The sequence below is a fragment of the Carassius auratus genome, chromosome 19 (assembly GCF_003368295.1).
Source record: "Carassius auratus strain Wakin chromosome 19, ASM336829v1, whole genome shotgun sequence".
Classification (NCBI taxonomy): domain Eukaryota; kingdom Metazoa; phylum Chordata; class Actinopteri; order Cypriniformes; family Cyprinidae; genus Carassius; species Carassius auratus.
Genome location: NC_039261.1, coordinates 5,146,456 through 5,165,153, shown reverse-complemented (window position 1 = coordinate 5,165,153; position 18,698 = coordinate 5,146,456). Strand labels below are relative to the sequence as shown.

Here is an 18,698-nt window from a genome sequence, read left to right as displayed (position 1 = left end):
AAGGGACATACCCTGAGGAAAATAGAGCTTTTAGAGGAAAAAAGAGGTTATTTGTTCTGTTTGGAAATAGTTTGTGTGTGTGTGTGTGTGTGTGTGTGTGTGTGTGTATGGTTTATGAAGATTGAATATTCCTTAGCCACCATTTCTGTAAGAGTGATTGGTGAACAATATACAGTACTGTGTAAAAGTTTGGAATCTCTTATTCTCACCAGGCTGCATTTATTTGATTAAAAATACAGTAAAAGAAGATAATTGGTTTTAAAGTTTTACCTGGGTGTAGGGATATGCCGGTATCAAATTTTCCTGCTGCGATTAATTGCTCATGCTTTTATCACTGTTAACGGTATTATCACGGTATTGAAATTTAGTTTTAAAAAGTGCTCAAAATATAGTATAATAGGTTAAATAACTTTTTTTCTAATAAAAAATAACTGAACATTTAAATAAAATTCAGCAAATAAAGTTAAATGTTTTGCACGGATTAAAGTGCAAAAGAACTATAAAGATCAATAGATAAGATGAACATCATAGTAAATACACAAATCTGAATGGCTATTTAAAATTATTTAAATACGTTTTAGAAAGTAAAGCAGCTGCTTTATTTATGGGGTTTCCAGGGTAAGGACTGCATTCTCTGCAGTTTAGCGCCATCTGCTGTCAGAGAGTGAATGTGCTTTCATTCAACACGTCTCTCACTTGTTCCTCCATGTGCTTCTTATACATGCCTGTTTATATCAGAGAACACACGCGTCTTTCAAGCAGCATACAGAGGTGTTGTGCATTTTGACTAGTTGATTGGAATAGTTTTCTTAAAATGCATTTCAAATTATGAATAACCGATAACAATATCGTGCATATTCATTACCGTAATATATCACATTTCTGAATAGCGGCACAAGTCTACCTGGGTGTTTTACAAGAAAATGTTATTTCAGTCTTTTGACTGCAAAATGTCATGTTTAATGAGCACGGGTTTGCCATTTCTTTTGTAACATTTCTGACTACTATCAGTGTTTAAAAAACAGTGCTGCTTAATGATTTTGTGAAAACTGTGATACATTTTCTCAGGATTTTTTGATCAAAGTTCAAAAGAACAAAATTAACTCGAAATAGAAATCTTTTATAACATTATAAACTGCTTTACTGTCACTTTTGATTGTTTTAATGCATACTTGCTAAATAATGGTAGTTATAAAATAAAATAAAAAACTAGAGTTAGACATTAAAGTATTAAAATTTCACAATGTTTGTGCTGTCAAGATGAATAATATATCAAATTGCATGACTTCTTGGGAAAAGGTGTGCCTTTACCATACATTCAATAACCTGCTCAAACTATCTGTGCCAAAAATGAGCAAAAAATCTCACAGACTTCTATTTGAAGGGGCATCCTGAGCTGTATATAGAGACCAGACATCATAGAGACTTGTTCTTATAAGCAGCCACTGATAGCGGCATGGCAAAAGCGCTCAAAACACCCCAGCAGCCAAACTGCATCATCCTAACTGCATCATCCTAACATCTGTATAGCAACGTCTCACCAGCACACACAACACCCAGTCATTTAGCTGTTTGGCTGTTTAGTTGCACTAAAGCTTTGTATATTTGGCCAGCTTGCCCAAGAATACACTTAAATCAGTGGCAGGAATGTCACAGTATATTTCCAGCGCTCTGCTCTGTTTGTGGTGGTGTAGTATCTGTGTTTTGCAGTTAGGACTGTGGGTGTGAGCTGAAAAAGAGGACGAGCTTGGTGGGGTTGCTGTTTAAAAGCCGTGGCAGTCTGTTCCCACACACTGCCCCGCTGGCAGCAGCGATACACACGTGCACAGCAGGGTAAAGCAGTGCCACGACTTTACACACACACATATACACATACAGTACTGCATCAAAAGTTTTTTTTTCTTGAACTTTTTTTATGCATTAAAATGCAATTCATGCATCCATTGGCTTTTACACAATCCTTCTATGAAGAAGAAACAAGGGGAGCGTCATGACTGTGTGTCAAGGATAAAAAAAAGAATCAAGAATAAAAAAAAAAAAAGTTAGTTCATGTTGTAAAATATCAGTGTGAAATAGTAATTTGTGATGTAAAATTTCCTGCACCGGTTCAACTCCCAAAAATTTATGAAAGACAATAATTAATAAAATAAAAAATACAAATAATTTTTACGTCATGCCAATTTGCAGTCAAAATACATTTCTATTACCCATCCTAGAGTTTCACACCTGTAGATCGGTTGCTTTTTTTCCCGAAAAAGGGATTAAAATTATTTCAACGTTGCTTTTTATTCTTGGTGTGGTTTGCTTTCATGCGGCAAAGTTTCTAAACGGACCAATATTGTTAATAGAAGACACGCACGAATAAACTGTTCTCTCTATGGTCAAAACTCAAGGATGGAACAACAACAGCTTCGAGGGCTTATTGTTGGGTTTTGGTAACTGTCGTTATATTAATTTATTAATTCAGCATTTTGAGCAGGAGTCTAGAATTCGTTGGGAAAACATTGTTAAAATGCACTTAACGTTACTACGAAGAGCAGTAAGACGCCATTATAAAATGAAAATGCACGCTTTGATTTTGAATGTCAAAGACGTGCTCACCTACAGACACTAACTGTTTCATTTTGAGGTACTGGCAAAATAACAAAGCTAATGCTTTTAACATGAACTAACGTTATAACCATAGATTGTATAAAAACATGGACGTAGTGTCCGTGACGTCATCTGTAGACTCCTGAAGTGTGTTTTTGAAGCCTAAAGTGTGAAGAGCAGGCCGTCGCCATCTTGGCAGCGCTTCAGCGTGTGAACAATCAAAAATGGGCAAAAAGGCGGGAGCTACTTGCTGAAGCCACGCCCACCTAGTGCGACAGCAGTGTCAGCAGCGGCAATCCACCTGTCACTCAAGTGGCCACGCCCTTAATTATGCAGAACTTTAAGTCTTAATAAAATTAATAAACGGATGAGTTTTTAAAAAATTAGCAATATAGACCAAAATCATTTTTTGCACCAGGCTGTAAACATGTTTTTTTCTGCTGTGAAGTTGGGCATTTTAACATGGGGAGTCTATGGGACTGACTCCCTTTTGCAGCCAGCCTCAAGCGGCCAGTCGATGAATTGCAGTTTTAGTCACTTCCTTATTGGCTTCACGAGAGAGAGCGAGAGGTTGGTGCTCGGTAATAACCCATCATGCCTCATGATGTAGCCTGGTTCGTTGGAATCGGATTGCTTTCTGACTACAACCGAACCGCTCCAGAGTTCGTTTTCAATCGAGCAGTGACCACCTCATTCAGGTGATCTTGGATCGATTGTTTTGGCGCGGATCTGAGCACTATTGCTGTGTTCACATATGTCTGTCTCCAGTATCATAGCCGTCCTGCTGCGACTGAGCCCCGCTGTAGGTGGTGCTGGTTTCTTCTGGGTGGCTTCTGTTATCAGTGAGTTCCAGACAATCCTGTTCCCTTCAGTGATGCCTGCCACATGGAAAGCTATTTACAGGCCCATAATTCCTTATACACAAGTGCTGTATAGTCAGCGATGGCTGAGAGACAGTGATGTTCTCTTTATATTAAGGCATGGGACTGGAGAAGGTGTAGCATGACAGACGTGATACAGACACAGAGCACTTGGCACATTCTGAAGGAAGTCTATAAATATCCTTCTCTTTGAAAAGACGAGCAGCTTCCTGTGAAAGGACCGTTTGAAATGGTCAGCATGAGCCTGTGTGTGGTTTCTTTCAGCGGGTTTTCCTCCAGGGTGTGAATGCTCCTTACTGAGACGACATGTAGGACATCGATAAATAATGATGTTGATGCAAAGCACTGCAAAGACTGTAGCAACTGAGGAAGTGTGAAGTTTTTACATCATGCATAGCTGAAATTAGAGAACTTTGTCAACATGACGTCTAAACTGACCCCATTTGTTTTCTTAATAAACTGTCCTGATCTTATTGTGCACAATTTATCAGTGCACGTTATTCTAAAGACAAATAATGTGTTGTCATCAAAAAATAATGACTCGAAATACATAGAAACCTCTTTCTTTTTTTAAATGTCACCTATACTTTGCAGGAAAAAAATGCAAACTGAAAACCAAGTAGCTTATTTATTTAATTATTTTAAAATGTAAGCATTTTTTATTTACAATTAATATTTTGTAAATGTAATAAAATTATAAATTAAATAATGACATTAAATTATTGAATTTAACATTTAATAATTTAATTAAATTATTAAATGTAATTTCTAAAAAAAATATTTAATTGTACTTATAATTAATTAATTTAAAATGTAAAAACTTAAAATGTATAATTAATATTTTGTAAATGTAATTAAATAATGACATTTAATTGAATTTAACATTTAATAATTTAATTTAATTATTAAATGTAATTATAAACAATTAATACAATTTTGAATTAAATTAAAAAAATATTGTATTTTGTTTTCTAATTTTATTAAATTCTCTTTATATAATTTACTTTGTTTAATTTAATTTAATTAATATTTATTACTTTTTAAATTTAATTCAGTATTTAATCATTTAAATGTACATTGTAATAATATTTTATTGAATTTAAATTAAATTTACTTATTTTTTAACTAAATAAATATTTTATTTTAATTTATTTTATTTCATTTTATTTTCTATTTTACAAAAACGCCTATTGCACCTTTTCACCAAACCCTGTCTTCCCCTGCTCATCTTCAGAACACAGTTTAAGATATTTTAGGTTTAGTCTAAGAGCTCTCACAACAGACACAGAAGAGAAGACACTGCTGAATAATGTCATAGTTTTTGCTATTTTTGGACCAAAATATATTTTTGATGCTTCAACAAATTCTAACTGACCCTCTGATGTCACATGGACTACTTTAATGATGTTTTTCTTACCTTTCTGGACATGGACAGTATACCATACACACAGCTTCAATGGAGGGACGGAGAGCATTCGGACTAAATCTAAAATATCTTAAACTGTGTTCCTAAGATGAACAGAGGTCTCGCGGGTTTGGAATGACATGAGGCTGTTCATACAAAGCAGTATTTTTCTCTTCAGTCTACTGGTGACCTCTTGAAATGTCATGTCTTTAATTATCAATACTTCAATAAATCTGTTTGAAATGTCATAAACTGGCCCTGGTTCTCCTCCAACGGTGCGTTAGATAGCGCTCTGCCAGCCTCAGATCAACGGCTGTCATGTTGTCAGACTGATTCCTCCAGTGTGATAACATTTTACTGCTCAGATAACAGCTGCTTTAATCACAGTTTCATCTCAGACCGTTACAGGTGAATCTCATGAAACCCTGCAAGAGAGTGTTCAAGTGTTTTCAAGATGAAATTCAAGTGTTCAAAAATGAAGACTATTTTTCTTATTATTACCATTGGGAGTTTTTGACAATTTTCATGACAATTAAGTAAAAAAAAAAAAATGTAAAATGGTAACTCTATACGACAAGGTTACATTTGTTAACAAACTTCAGCTAATACTGAGCGATTACAGTATTTCTTCACACCAGCGGATGATAACTAGAAAGATAACATTAAAGATAGGACCGATTCCAGACCTTGGGGGACCTGCGGAAGCAGTGGGCTGAGTCTGGAGTAGAAACATCCAGAGCCACCGTGCACAAGCGTGTGCAGGAAATGGGCTACAGAGAAGCAGCACTGGACTGTTGCTCAGTGGTCCAAAGTACTTTTTTCGGATGAAAGCAAATTTTGCATCTCATTCTGAAATCAAGGTGCCAGAGTCTGGAGGAAGACTGGGGAGAAGGAAATGCCAAAATGCCTGAAGTCCAGTGTCAAGTACCCACAGTCAGTGATGGTCTGGGGTGCCATGTCAGCTGCTGGTGTTGGTCCACTGTGTTTTATCAAGGGCAGGGTCAATGCAGCTAGTTATCAGGAGATTTTGGAGCACTTCATGCTTCCATCTGCTGAAAAGCTTTATGGAGATGAAGATTTCATTATTCAGCACGACCTGGCACCTGCTCACAGTGCCGAAACCACTGGTAAATGGTTTACTGACCATGGTATTACTGTGCTCAATTGGCCTGCCAACTCTCCTGACCTGAACCCCATAGAGAATCTGTGGGATATTGTGAAGAGAAAGTTGAGAGACGCAAGACCCAACACTCTGGATGAGCTTAAGGCCGCTATCGAAGCATCCTGGGCCTCCATAACACCTCAGCAGTGCCACAGGCTGATTGCCTCCATGCCACGCCGCATTGAAGCAGTCATTTCTGCAAAAGGATTCCCGACCAAGTATTGAGTGCATAACTGAACATAATTATTTGAAGGTTGACTTTTTTTGTATTAAAACACTTTTCTTTTATTGGTCGGATGAAATATGCTAATTTTTTGAGATGGGAATTTGGGGTTTTCATGAGCTGTATGCCAAAATCATCAGTATTAAAACAATAAAAGACCTGAAATATTTCAGTTGGTGTGCAATGAATCTAAAATAAATGAAAGTTTAATTTCTATCATTACATTATGGAAATAATGAACTTTTATCACAATATGCTAATTGTTTTAGAAGGAGCTGTTGACCTAGATTCGTTATGAGAACAGAGTAACTGTCAATGCAAAAATCTACTAAATTGTCTTCAAATATAATTTCCTTTTTTTTAGACATGGAAGTGAGATTAATTTTCCTGAGAATAATCATAAAACAAAACTCTTTATATGGTTAAACCTTTGCAATGTTTCTGTCAAGCCATCAGAAACTTTCACTAACTTAGCTCGAATAAATTGACAATCCTGAGATGCTTTATAAATCCTTTACGCTATTGGATGTGTCATTTCTTTCACTGCTTCTGTTTTCCACAATGCACATTTATACGGGAAACGCGTTGATCTCACTTTCTCGCTCATTATCCATTTATCATTGTCTGTGCATCAAATATTCAAACTGTTTTCCGGTCTTGCATTATGGTTGATTCTCCAGATCTGCGTGTGAGGAGCGGTTAAGATAAGTGGTCATGACAGAGAGTGGTGGAGTTACTCATGTGCAGATCTGCGCTGTCACGCAGTTCTCTGTGTGGGCTGTGATGAGACTGTGTTAGTGTAATACTGCTGACCTCATCCTTGATGCCAGGCACAATTAGTCATTCAGGCCTTCTCTAAATGCTTGCTACAGGTGTGTCACTTCTTATTGTTCAGCCTTTTGCTTCAAGCGGCTGGTTTCATTAGAAATCTAGACTTCTGTTGTTGTTGTTGTATTGGTTGGTCGCCAGAGCATTGCTGTCCAGTTTCTGAGGTATTTAACCCTATAAGGCCTCTAAATTGTCAGCATATTCAAAACTTTGCTTAACAACTGGTTGCACAATCTGTTTTCTGTCATCTGATTGATAGTTTGTAGCTTTTTTTAGCAAGTAAAAGAAGATACCTTTTAGTATAATTGTAAAACGTCTCCCTTCAGGTCGTGGTCTATGTGTCTTTTTCTGTGAAATCTTTAAACATAAAAAGTTGCACTTTATTCCTTGTACACATATACAGTGCATAATATGTGTGTATTATAGTGATTACAATAACTGGGTAATAACTATTTATTAATCCTGTACTTTGACTTTAACTTTGGCTTCAAGATGACACTTACTGGACTGAAGCTACTTAGGTTTATTCGGTTATCCAGACATTATTTTATAAAAATCATGATAAGTCATGTTGTATTGCATCGCATTATATTTTTTGCGCATTAAATCGTATGATATGTTATAATCTAGATAAAAAAAACTGTATTTAATTTTTAAAATGCAATGTAATTACCTTTATATAATAAAATGTTGTTTTATTTATTTAAATCCAAATAAAACAATTACATTTTGAATTAATACTTTAATTTAAAAACTAAAATAATAATTATTAATTAAATTAAACTAATAAACTGTATAGAAGGTTAAATTAAATTTATTTAATTTAATTTAAAGACTAATAATTATGAATGAAATACAATCTTTTAAAATAAAATCATAACTAAGCCTTAAATATCTTTTTACGAAGACATATTTTTAGGGAGATATTGTGTGTCAGCTGATATTTATATCCATTTTATGTTCTGAAGATCTGGTAGATATTTATGTACAAACCATCAGAATTGTATCTTGCTTTTTGACCATATACATATCAGTAACTGTATGAAATTGCATATTTTTACTCAATTTGGGAACACTGAGTTGCTTTCTCTCTTACTTTGAGCCATAAAAGCCTGACATATCAAATATGAAGACATAAACACAAACACAAACTTTTGTCTTTTCTTTTTTTTTTAAGATTATGTCTAAAGGCTTGATTAAACCATTCCATCTCAAACCAATGCATTTTTCTGACTAATTTTTCATGTGCCATTTTTTTTACAGTGTTTATGATGCAGTCACGTTTACTTGTACATAACAAAATTCTGCAGGGTGAAAAATAGTCTTCTGGTTGCAAGGAGTTTTCCCATTGACTTCTAGTTTATTGAATTTGGGCACAATAATTTGTCATGTTGATCAATAGGAAGCGGATTGTTTTGACAGCGTTCTCTGTGTGGGCAGGGCTATATTCATCACTACTACGGTTAGCGATTTGTTCAAACTTAGTTCAAAAAGGACTTTAGCAAACACTGCAAGTAAAGAAGCAAACAAAGATTGCGGTTACTGAGGCAGAGTTTTGGATGGAAAGCGCTCTACCCAAACACACTTGTATCTAAGCTGCGCCGCCCTCTCTTGATTGGGTTTTGTGAGCACAGCTGGCATCCCAAGAGAGAGGCGCACTAAGCAAGGAATTGCTGGGATCGTGTTTTCCTAATCCAGCCATACATTTATTCACTGAATGGGTGTTTTTCCCGCTCCAGTCCATCTAGACCCATCATAGCAGTGCTTTAGACTTCTCTTTCAGCTTTGTCCTGCATGCCCTGACATTTCCATGACACTCTGGGTGTCGCTGTGGTCCTCATGCTTCTGCTTCTTCTTTGTTGCGTTGACATTTCCAGTGCCGCTTTAGGAGAGTAACCGTTGTTGAGGCTCCCAGCGTGCTTTGATTAGATATGCTCTTCCCGTTCACCGACGGATGGGCGGAGAGCTGGCTTATGAGTTCTCTGAGTTCAGCCTCCATCAACACGAGGCCAAAATAATTGGCGATAGTGGATTATTTTAGGTCAGAATCCAGTCAGACTCATCCCTGCTGAGAGGCTTGTGTGCTGGGGGCTGGATGATCAAGAAAAAGGACTTCTTTATGGGGGTCTTACAGTCTTAGAAGTGCTTTTTTCTTTAGGAGCCAGATTTCCCTCCTTTATGTGTGGTCACCCAACACTGTACCGAAACTACAGATCATACCAAATCAAATATTGACAGTTTCATGCTCTCGACAGCCGATAAATTATTGCACAAAACCCACTGCGGTCAGGAAAAACCACGTGTAAGGCACATATCTTAGCTTGTGTGGTTTTGTCAATTGTTCACTTTCCACAAAAATATGAAGCAGCAGAACTTTTGGTAAACATGATGATAATAAATGAGAAATGTTTATTGAGCAGTAAATCGGCATATTAGAGTGATTTCTGAAGGATCATGTGACTCCGAAGACTGGAGCAATGATGCTGAAAATACAGCTTTGACTCATAGGAATAAATTAAATTTAAAAGTTGTAAACAGTTATTTTAAATTTTAATAATATTTCACAATATTTCTGTTTTAACTGCATTTTTGATCATATATGCAGCTTTGGTGAATGGTGAGATGAATGGTGTAATAACTGAATTTTTTGGTTTATTTGTTTTTTGCTGTTGTAGTAAACTGAAAAATAAAATGGTAATATTTACCACTACTTTGTTTGTTTGCCTCTTTAAGAAGAATCGCTTTATGTATTCCCCAATTTTAAGTCGCTTTGGATAAAAGTGTCTAAAAATAAAGAAAGAAAGAAATAAAAGCATTTTCATCATCATATCAGCAGGCTTTTATTTTGGCGGGTTGCCTGCAAGAAAGTATACGAGCTTCCGGATTTAACACTGCTGCTGATTAAAGAGCATTAATGGATGAATGTCACAGTTTTGCATTGTGCTATAAAAACGACATGGCATAGCCTAGATTAATGCTTTTAGGTTGAAAATAAAACGTATATAGTACAGTTTGTGATCTAAAATGGTAAATGTGTATTAACAGCTCTTAATCATGAGAGCTGTATTCAAATGCACTGTCAGAACATTTATATAACACATTTTTTATTTTGGTCATGCATGCGGACCTGCAGACCTCTTATGAGCACCCCTGTGTATATATATATATATATATATATTAGACCTCAAAATATTCTAAAAGTCTTTTGGACTACTTTCAACCAATATAAGCTGTAGTGCTTTTTTATTTTTAACATGTACTCTCTTTCTTTCTGACTTCTAGACTTTGATAGGAACTACTTCTGGTCTTGGAGTGGTTTTGTGGATTACCTGCAGTGTGTGCTGGCGTTCACTGTGCTGGCCGCCTATGTGACGTATCTGCTACTGGACTCGGTTCTGTTTGTAGAGAGCCTGGGTTTTCTGGCCGTATTTACAGAGGCCATGCTGGGAACTCCACAGCTCTACTGCAACTTCCAGAACAAATCTACTGAAGGCATGAGGTGTGTACTGTTAATGTTTTTGCTCTAAAAAGAAGGTTTCATCCAATGTTCTTCAGTGGTGTTACTATTTTAAGTAAGTTTATGTCCCTGAAGACTACTTTTTGAAGATGACTTGTCAGAAAGGCTTTTGCAGCCAATTTTGAGCAACTGCAGTGCCTGACCTAAGCAAGTGGTCTTGTTTTGCTCTCGTGGGACTTTAATGGCACATGTGATCGCAAGGTAGCTGTGGCACCAATCAAAGACTTATTTTCAAACCATAATGCATTGTTTTTGTCAGGCGGCACCCTATCTTTGTGGTGCTGCATTAAAGGGGTGGTTGATTGCAATGTAACTTTTTTTAATTTTAGTTTTTAATGTTGCTGTTGCAGCGCTGAAAGTTCAATGGAAAACTGATTTTTTTTACATTCTAGCAGCTTAATGCCTACAAAAACAGCTGGTAAGAGATTACAACAAGCTTCTTCCCAGCTCCGTTACATCACATTCCTATATAAACCCCGCCCCCGGAAAACTCAACAAAGGGGGCAAGGCCATGTTGTGCTGCTTTAGAGAAGAGTAAGAGAAACTAGGGGTGCACGTTAAAATCTGTGCATATATGAATCTCGATTCTGTTTTCTAATGATTCTAATGAATTTAAGTTTCAAAACCAATGTTCTAAAGCAGCGGTTCTTAATCCTGTTCCTCACATCACCCTGTTCTGCATCTCTGTCTCTCTCTCTCTCTCTCTCTCTCTCTCTCTCTCTCTCTCTCTCTCTCACTCATTCAGATCATCAGATCAGCTCCAACAAACTGTTCCTTTTATACACTTATTTTCACAAAGCTATGAGAAGCATTATATATGGATGCTCTTCCGGTTTCTGTGCTTTATTAAAGCTTTAATCAGAATAAAACCGTATAGTAAAAGCTAACAGAAGCAGTAGCATTTACAAACAACAGCGTATCTAAAAGTATGAGACAACAACAAACATACCATTGAGAGCCGTGCTTGCACAGGTTCTGTGTGATCCTCTTCATTAATATTCTCTGCGTCTCAATCAGGCTCAAATTGATAAGCAATATAAAGGAAGTGATTGTTTCCAATACAATCAGAGCACATTCTGAACTAGAGGGGCGGGATGTTTAGACGCGCTCGAGGTGGTTTAGCGAATCAAAACACAGAGCCAGCTGACCAATCTTAGCACATCGCGTATTTCTGAGGGAGGGGCTTCATAATAAGAGGAAATAATCGAGGCGTCTGTCAGAGAAGGGACAGATCGGTGTGGAATAAAGGTAAATCATGTGGAAAAAAATAAAAACAAAATAATAAACTCAATCAAGGCTAGAAAAAAAAAACAGTAAACCACCCCTTTAAGTCGAACAAGCCTATTGGTTGAGAAAATTTAAAGTTTGCCCCAAACGTTGTCCATTGGTTGGACAAAGTGATTGGGTCATTCCAAACCCAAGTTATGGAGTTGCCCCAAACTTACAGCATTAGTTGGAAAAACTGATAGGGTTTCCCCAAAATTAAACCTTTTCTTGGACAAAGTGATTGGGTCACCACTAAATCAAAGTCATGCCATTGATTTAACAGTGACCGCATCATCCCCAAACTCAGTCCTTTGGTTAGACAATTGGGTTGCCCCAATCAGGGCAAAGAGATTGTGTTGGACAAACTGATAAATTTGTTATTTTAAATTTAAGGCTTCGAGAGGGTTGAAAAGAATAAAAATAAATTGTGAGTAAACCCTTAATTAACTTTATTAGTGAACCTTTGGGGGGAAATTAATTTTAAAATAATTATATGACCACTCTCCACTGCTCTAGTGCTTGAACAAAGGATCATGGGAAGTGATATGTGGCTGCACAGTCACTACTTGATGTCTGCTAGTCAAACTTCCTGCTCAGCTGGTTTATAAAGTACTGTTGCTAAGCTACAGGAATCAAATATAGATACCTTAGACAATATATGTTAACTGGTGTAGTGGACTTTTTATTAGTTAAAATGTTTTATTTAGCTGTATATGTGATTGTATGACCGTACATTAACCAAAGCACAAATTAAATTATAAAGCACTAACAAAGCCAGTACCTGAATTCAAAATGACAAATCAGACAAAAATAATAATCAGGTAATGTTTCGCAGAGGCCGTTAGATTGTATAAGATGCATTGTGTGTGAGAGAGGAATATTATCTTGCATAACCTTTTGAGAGCTGCAGTGTGTGTGCTGTAAAGACACGTCCTGTCAGTGTGACTTAGTGTGTTTGGTAGCATCTCACACTGTGAGATGCCATCCTGTGCTCTGTTTTGCAGCATTTGAGTTTGTGTGTGTGTGTGTGTGTGTGTGTGTGTGCGTCTCCGTTCAGCCGGACTGATTTGATGGCACAGGCGGGAAGCTGCAACTGGCATCATGCCAGCCTGACAAGATAAGGGTTGCTGCCTCCTGTGTGTGTGTGTGTGTGTGTGTGTGTTTTAACATCTCTGCAAACCTGCTGTTAGAGTCTATGTCTGTATATGTATGTATCTGTATGTATGCAACAGGGTACTTTGTATATGCGTATGCTGATGTATTTTTATATTGATGTTTGCTGCGTTGTGTGTGTGTGTGTTTGTGTAGTTATGGGGTCTTTTAAGAAGAGGGAATATAGCTGTATAAATAAATATGTACACGTGTATGTGTATAAATAAATAAATAAATATATATATATATATATATATATATATATATATATATATATATATATATATATATATATATTAGGGGTGTAACGATACACGTATTCGTATTGAACCGTACGAGGCTTTCAGTTCGGTACGCGGTACGCATTATGTATACCGAACGGTTCGTTGGACTAATTAATTATATTAAAAAAAAAAAAAAAAGAGAAATATAATGATATGCGATCAGAAAAAAGTAGCCCAATAACCCAAACGACGTAACAGGCAATGCCCCTGACACCAAAAACACCAACTTATATGTTTATGTTAGGCTACTCAGTCAGGTGCTGAGTGAGCGAGCGGTTCATGCACGGTACGGGGTGGCCAGTGCTTTTAACAGACCAGAAATAGAAGATCCTCCAATAACCAACAGGTCTGGTGTTTGGGTGCACTTTGGATTCCCTGTAAGCTATAATGGTGATGGCAAGAGAGTGGTGGATAAAAAAACAACGGTATGTCGCATCTGCTACATGACAATAGGGTACACCAGCGAAAAAAAAAAAAAAAAACACCAGCCGGAATACTTGAAACATGTCAACTCATCTATCACCTTATTGTGTCAGTATCTGGGAAAAGACGAAAAAAAGGAGAAACATACACGCAACAAACTATCCCCGCAGCATTTAGACCGGCATTTCCAAAGGATTCAAACAGGGCAAAAGACATAACCGCGGCAATCCGTAGGCTTCATTTACGTTATAGCCGCGGATATGAGACCTTACTATTTACCATTCATTCTGTCATCACCATTATAGCTTACAGGGAATCCAAAGTGCACCCAAACACCAGACCTGTTGGTTATTGGAGGATCTTCTATTTCTGGTCTGTTAAAAGCATTACACATTTTGCAACAAGCCTTCATCGCATACTGAGTGAGCGAGCGCCTTAGGGGCCGTTCACATATCGCGCCTCAAAACGCGTGGAAAACGCTAGTCGCGCCGCTTTCTCCTCCTTTCCAAAGCGCTCGGGCAGAAGCGCTCATGAGGCGTCTGTCTTTGCTAAGCAACAATGACGTGCTCTCTCCATGAGAACCGGATATTTCAGTAAAGGATAAATGGATTTGCAGCTCTAAAAATCGCTTGCAGTAGCTCTGCTACTGAATTTATTTCAAAATTGCAATCCATATACAACTATGATCAGCTGATCCTTCATCTTGGCTGAGCTTTCAATGTTGTTACGGGGAAGGATGAAGCTGATTGGTTAGTTCTTGTCACATGACCCGCGGTGCGCTTGCGGCATTCTGAAAAGTTGAGATGTTTTTACATTTTGCTGTATCTAAAACGTACCAAACCGTACCGAAACGAACCGTGACATCAGTGTATTGTATCGAACTGAACCGTGAATTTTGTGAACTGTTATATTATTTTCAAAAGTGTCACCAAGGCTGCATTTTGATTCAACATAATTGAATATGTTTTAGAATATCATTTATTCCTGTGATCAAAGCTGTATTTTCAGCATCATTGCTCCTGTCTTCAGTGTCACATGATCCTTCAGAAATCACTCTAATATGATGATTTGAAATATTTCTAAATATTATCAGTGTTGAAACGGGTTCATATTTTTTAATGAAACAGTGATACTTTTTTTTTTTTTTGGATTTTTAATGTCTTTACTGTCACCTTAGATCACTTTAATGCAGTCTTGGTGAATAAAGTCAATCATTACATCCTGCATTAAGTTAGGTCTCTTGTATCACTGCGCACTGTCTCCTCACATAATAAAGTAATTTCAAACGTCATAAAAACAAAACCTAATAAAATAATAAAACAATTTCAGCTCATGTAAAATAAAACCGTTTCCAGTCTCTCTGATGTAGTTTTTTGGAATCTACCTGTTGTATTTTGGGATACAGTAAAGATCATCTGGCTTTTTACCTGACAGCTTAACACATAAGCTGCTGTCTCATAATTGCAACAAAATGTGCAAAATCAAATGAATAAACAATTATAAAGTGACTCAAATCATGCTCAGTGACACAATGTTTGTCATGGAATACGCATAGAGTTCACAGTTTGAACATTCTTGTTTCTTTTGTTATTTTAAAGATCTGATCTTAATTATCCATAGTCTCTTTCATTATTGCTATTAGTCACACAAAAATGATATTTGAACTTAAAACGTTTTAATGTTGTACAAAACAATCTGTCTACTGTATCATCAAAGAAATAGAAATCATTCCAAAAATAGAATTTCCCATTGCTTGTCACATATAGGAATTCTGGCACAGTATTTTTTTTCTCTATACTAAAGCCTAAAAATACCATATCAACTCTGCAATGGATATTAATATCCAAAGTATAATGAAAACTATTTATTAGCACACTAATAGTTTAAGTTTAAGACATTATAAAAAAAAAAGGCATTGATATATTTTAAGATCCATCAGTTCAAGTTTCTTTCGTTGAATCAGCTCAGACTTGCATTTTAGTCTGGGACTAGGCTTCAGCCTTGTCAGGGAAACTGAGGTTAATAATAGAATATTATACACAAATTAGGCTTAGCAAAAAAAGTAAGGCAGTGATTGAGGCATGTATGCTTTTTTATCCCGTAAGTGAGGATTTTGTTGAGGATGAGCTACCTTACTAAACAGTTTTACAGATTTGACTTTGCATTGTTGAGGCCAGAGGTCTTCAGAAACTTCCATCGGACATAAGGACAACTTTATTGCACTTTTGTGCTGCTTTATCTTGTTTATGTTCCCTGACTGTCACACAGAAATGATGTATCAGATTTAGATCCACACAGTGTTCAGTGAAGACCTTCCACAATCTCTCACAATTTATCTCCTGGAGAATGCCTTGTATTATAAGACTAAACTGAATTATGATTATTTTCTTCTTTTTGTCGCTGCACTGATCAAAACAAATGGTGAACGTTCCATCTTATTTCCAGTCTTGTTTTTTTTTTTCCCCATTCACTGTTTTTCGTTTCCTTTTGTAGTTGTTCAGCCATTGTTAGTTGTTTCAGAGCGAGTTGTTTACCTGGTAACTGCTGCTGTGAATCAACCTCTGGCCTCATGTTACTCTGTTTTGTTGAACGTTAATGAATCACAATGGGAGGGAAATCAGTGACCCCCACAGCCAGCCTTATAAGGTTCACTGCCAGAGTCCTGTTAGTTTGAGTTGGAGGACCCTCAGTGCCTTATTTAGCCGTGTGAATGATCTCGCGGCTGCCCTGCAACAGCACCCAGCTCTCGTTTCATATGTGTGTTTACTGAGCAGCAGGCTGGTTTGTATCCACAGGCTGCAAACAAACCATTCATTAAGTTGCGCGCTCCTGTAGATTTGAGGCTGGTGAAAGGTGCGGGGCGAACTGAACGCTCCCACAAAAGGAAGCTCCCCTCCTGTGTCTGTCAGGAGAAGCTGTGCAGGACAGCAGTATTTCACAGCAGTGTGTTTGTGTTGACTCCCTGCTTCTCAGGCTGTTGGCATCGTGTTCATGCCTTTGGTATCTAACATCCTCTCAGCTAGAGATGCTCGGGCAGGACTTCTGTTGTTCGGCCTGCTACTGCCTTTGATTGCCCATAGTCTTTGATTTTGTTCTTTTATGGGGTTTTTTGTTTTGTTTTGTGATTTTTATTTTATTTTTTTGTTTGTTTTTGTTTGTGGGCGGTTGTTTTGGATTGGTTTTGTGTTTTTGTTCCTTTTTATTATTTTGTTCTGTTGTTTTTTTTTGATTTTGTCCTCTTCTGTTTTGTCTTGTTTTATTGTGATTTTTTTCAATTGTATTTTATTAGAGTGGGGGTTTGGTTTAGTTTTTTGTCTAGTTTGGTTTGGTGTTTGGATTTATAATAGTTTTTTTGTTTTGTTTCTGTTTGTTTGATTAGTTTTTTGTGGATAGAGTACATTCAGTGCTTCCAATGAAAATTGTATCATTGAGTATTATGTTTGCAAAATTTGTATAAGCAAATATTTGAAATATATTGTTTTATGTGTAGCTTTAGTTATATATTTTCATATTTAATTTCCACTAACTGTTATATAAAAAATGACTGGCTCGTTTATTTTACAAATCAGTAAGATGGTGCAGTACAAGTCAGTTAATCGTGATTGAAAAAGAAGTCAAACATCTGACTCTGTGAGATTGGGGGAATGGGAATTTGGTCTGACTGAATCTGTATAAAAAAGGAAACTCTAGATAGTATGTAAAATAGGGGTCTGATGAGATCTGATGTGTTTCATGAGAACCTGACGATATCCTCGCACAGACCTTTCAAGTATATTTGCATTACACTTGCCCTTTCACTAGTGGTGGTATGTAAGATATTATATGCTCACATCAGGCAGGTGGACTCGTGATAAGCAGGAAAATTATGCAGTGTAGTCTTTATCCAGTCATAAAAACAGGATTCAGTTTAACGCAGAATGTCACAGAATTTTTTGCAGTTTGTGTTTTTTCAGTTGAATAATATATATATATATATATATATATATATATATATATATATATATATATATATTTCCATTTATACTTAATCATTGAGAATTTATTTTAAAAAGTTAAAAAATCTTGTCTCGTCTCGTCTAGTTATCGTGAAACCAGGCTTGTGTCTGGTCACATCCCAATTTAAAATGTGAAATATTGCTCACAAGTAAAACATTAGCAGATGATTGGAAGCTAACAGCAAAATTTCTTGCACAAACATCTATAAAATATGAATCTTTTTCTTACTGAAATATTATAGAATTTAGAATTCTTTTTTTTTTTTGCATTTTGAAGCAGAGATATAGAGGGCCCTATCATACACCCGGTGCAATGCGACACAAGTCGCAGCACGAGTGTGTTTGCTAGTTTCAGTCCAGCACCGTGTGCATTTTCGCGTCCAGCGCTAGTCGTTTACTTAGCACATGCATTTGTGCCCATGGGCATGCTGGTCTAAAAAAGAGGTGTGTTCAGGCGCACTGCTGTTTTAAGGAGCTGAAAATAGATTGCGCCATAGACCAACTCAAACCTGGTCTAAAGTCTGAAGTCAATGGCGCAATATTTTTGTGTTATTTAAAAAGCGTGTTGGTAGAAAATGCGCCTCTGGGCGAGTTCACAGTGCACGTTGACTTTGCTTATTACACACAGGGATGTGCATCACACAAACATGCCAAATATTAAAAACAAATGATTACAGTGTAAAGTAATATTACTGTGTAGGCTACATAAATATAAAATGTAATGATGGATAGTCATTAAGCTACCTATTCAGCCTATTACTTATAATGATGAATGAAATTGGCTAATTAATTGAACAATCGTGGCAATACACACACAAATATATATTAACTGAATCATCATGCAGAGCTTTTGTAGATTCTTGTTTGTCCTGTAGATTATCTGCTTGTGCGCACGAGCAGATCGGTTTCTTCGCTTGAGAAGCGTTCAGCTTTTTCGCCAACAAATTGCACCATGTAAATAGCGATCCAC

General features: G+C 36.7%; 1 protein-coding gene across 3 annotated transcripts in view; it reads left to right on the top strand.

Moving 5' to 3' along the window:
- LOC113119200 (PQ-loop repeat-containing protein 1-like) overlaps positions 1–18,698 on the top strand; it is a 36,739-nt gene that overhangs the window by 9,748 nt on the left and 8,293 nt on the right. For all 3 annotated transcript variants that reach the window (XM_026288483.1, XM_026288482.1, XM_026288481.1), the window contains one exon: positions 10,374–10,590. In XM_026288483.1, the coding sequence (XP_026144268.1) occupies positions 10,374–10,590 (217 nt within the window). The remainder of the gene's footprint in view (positions 1–10,373; positions 10,591–18,698) is intronic.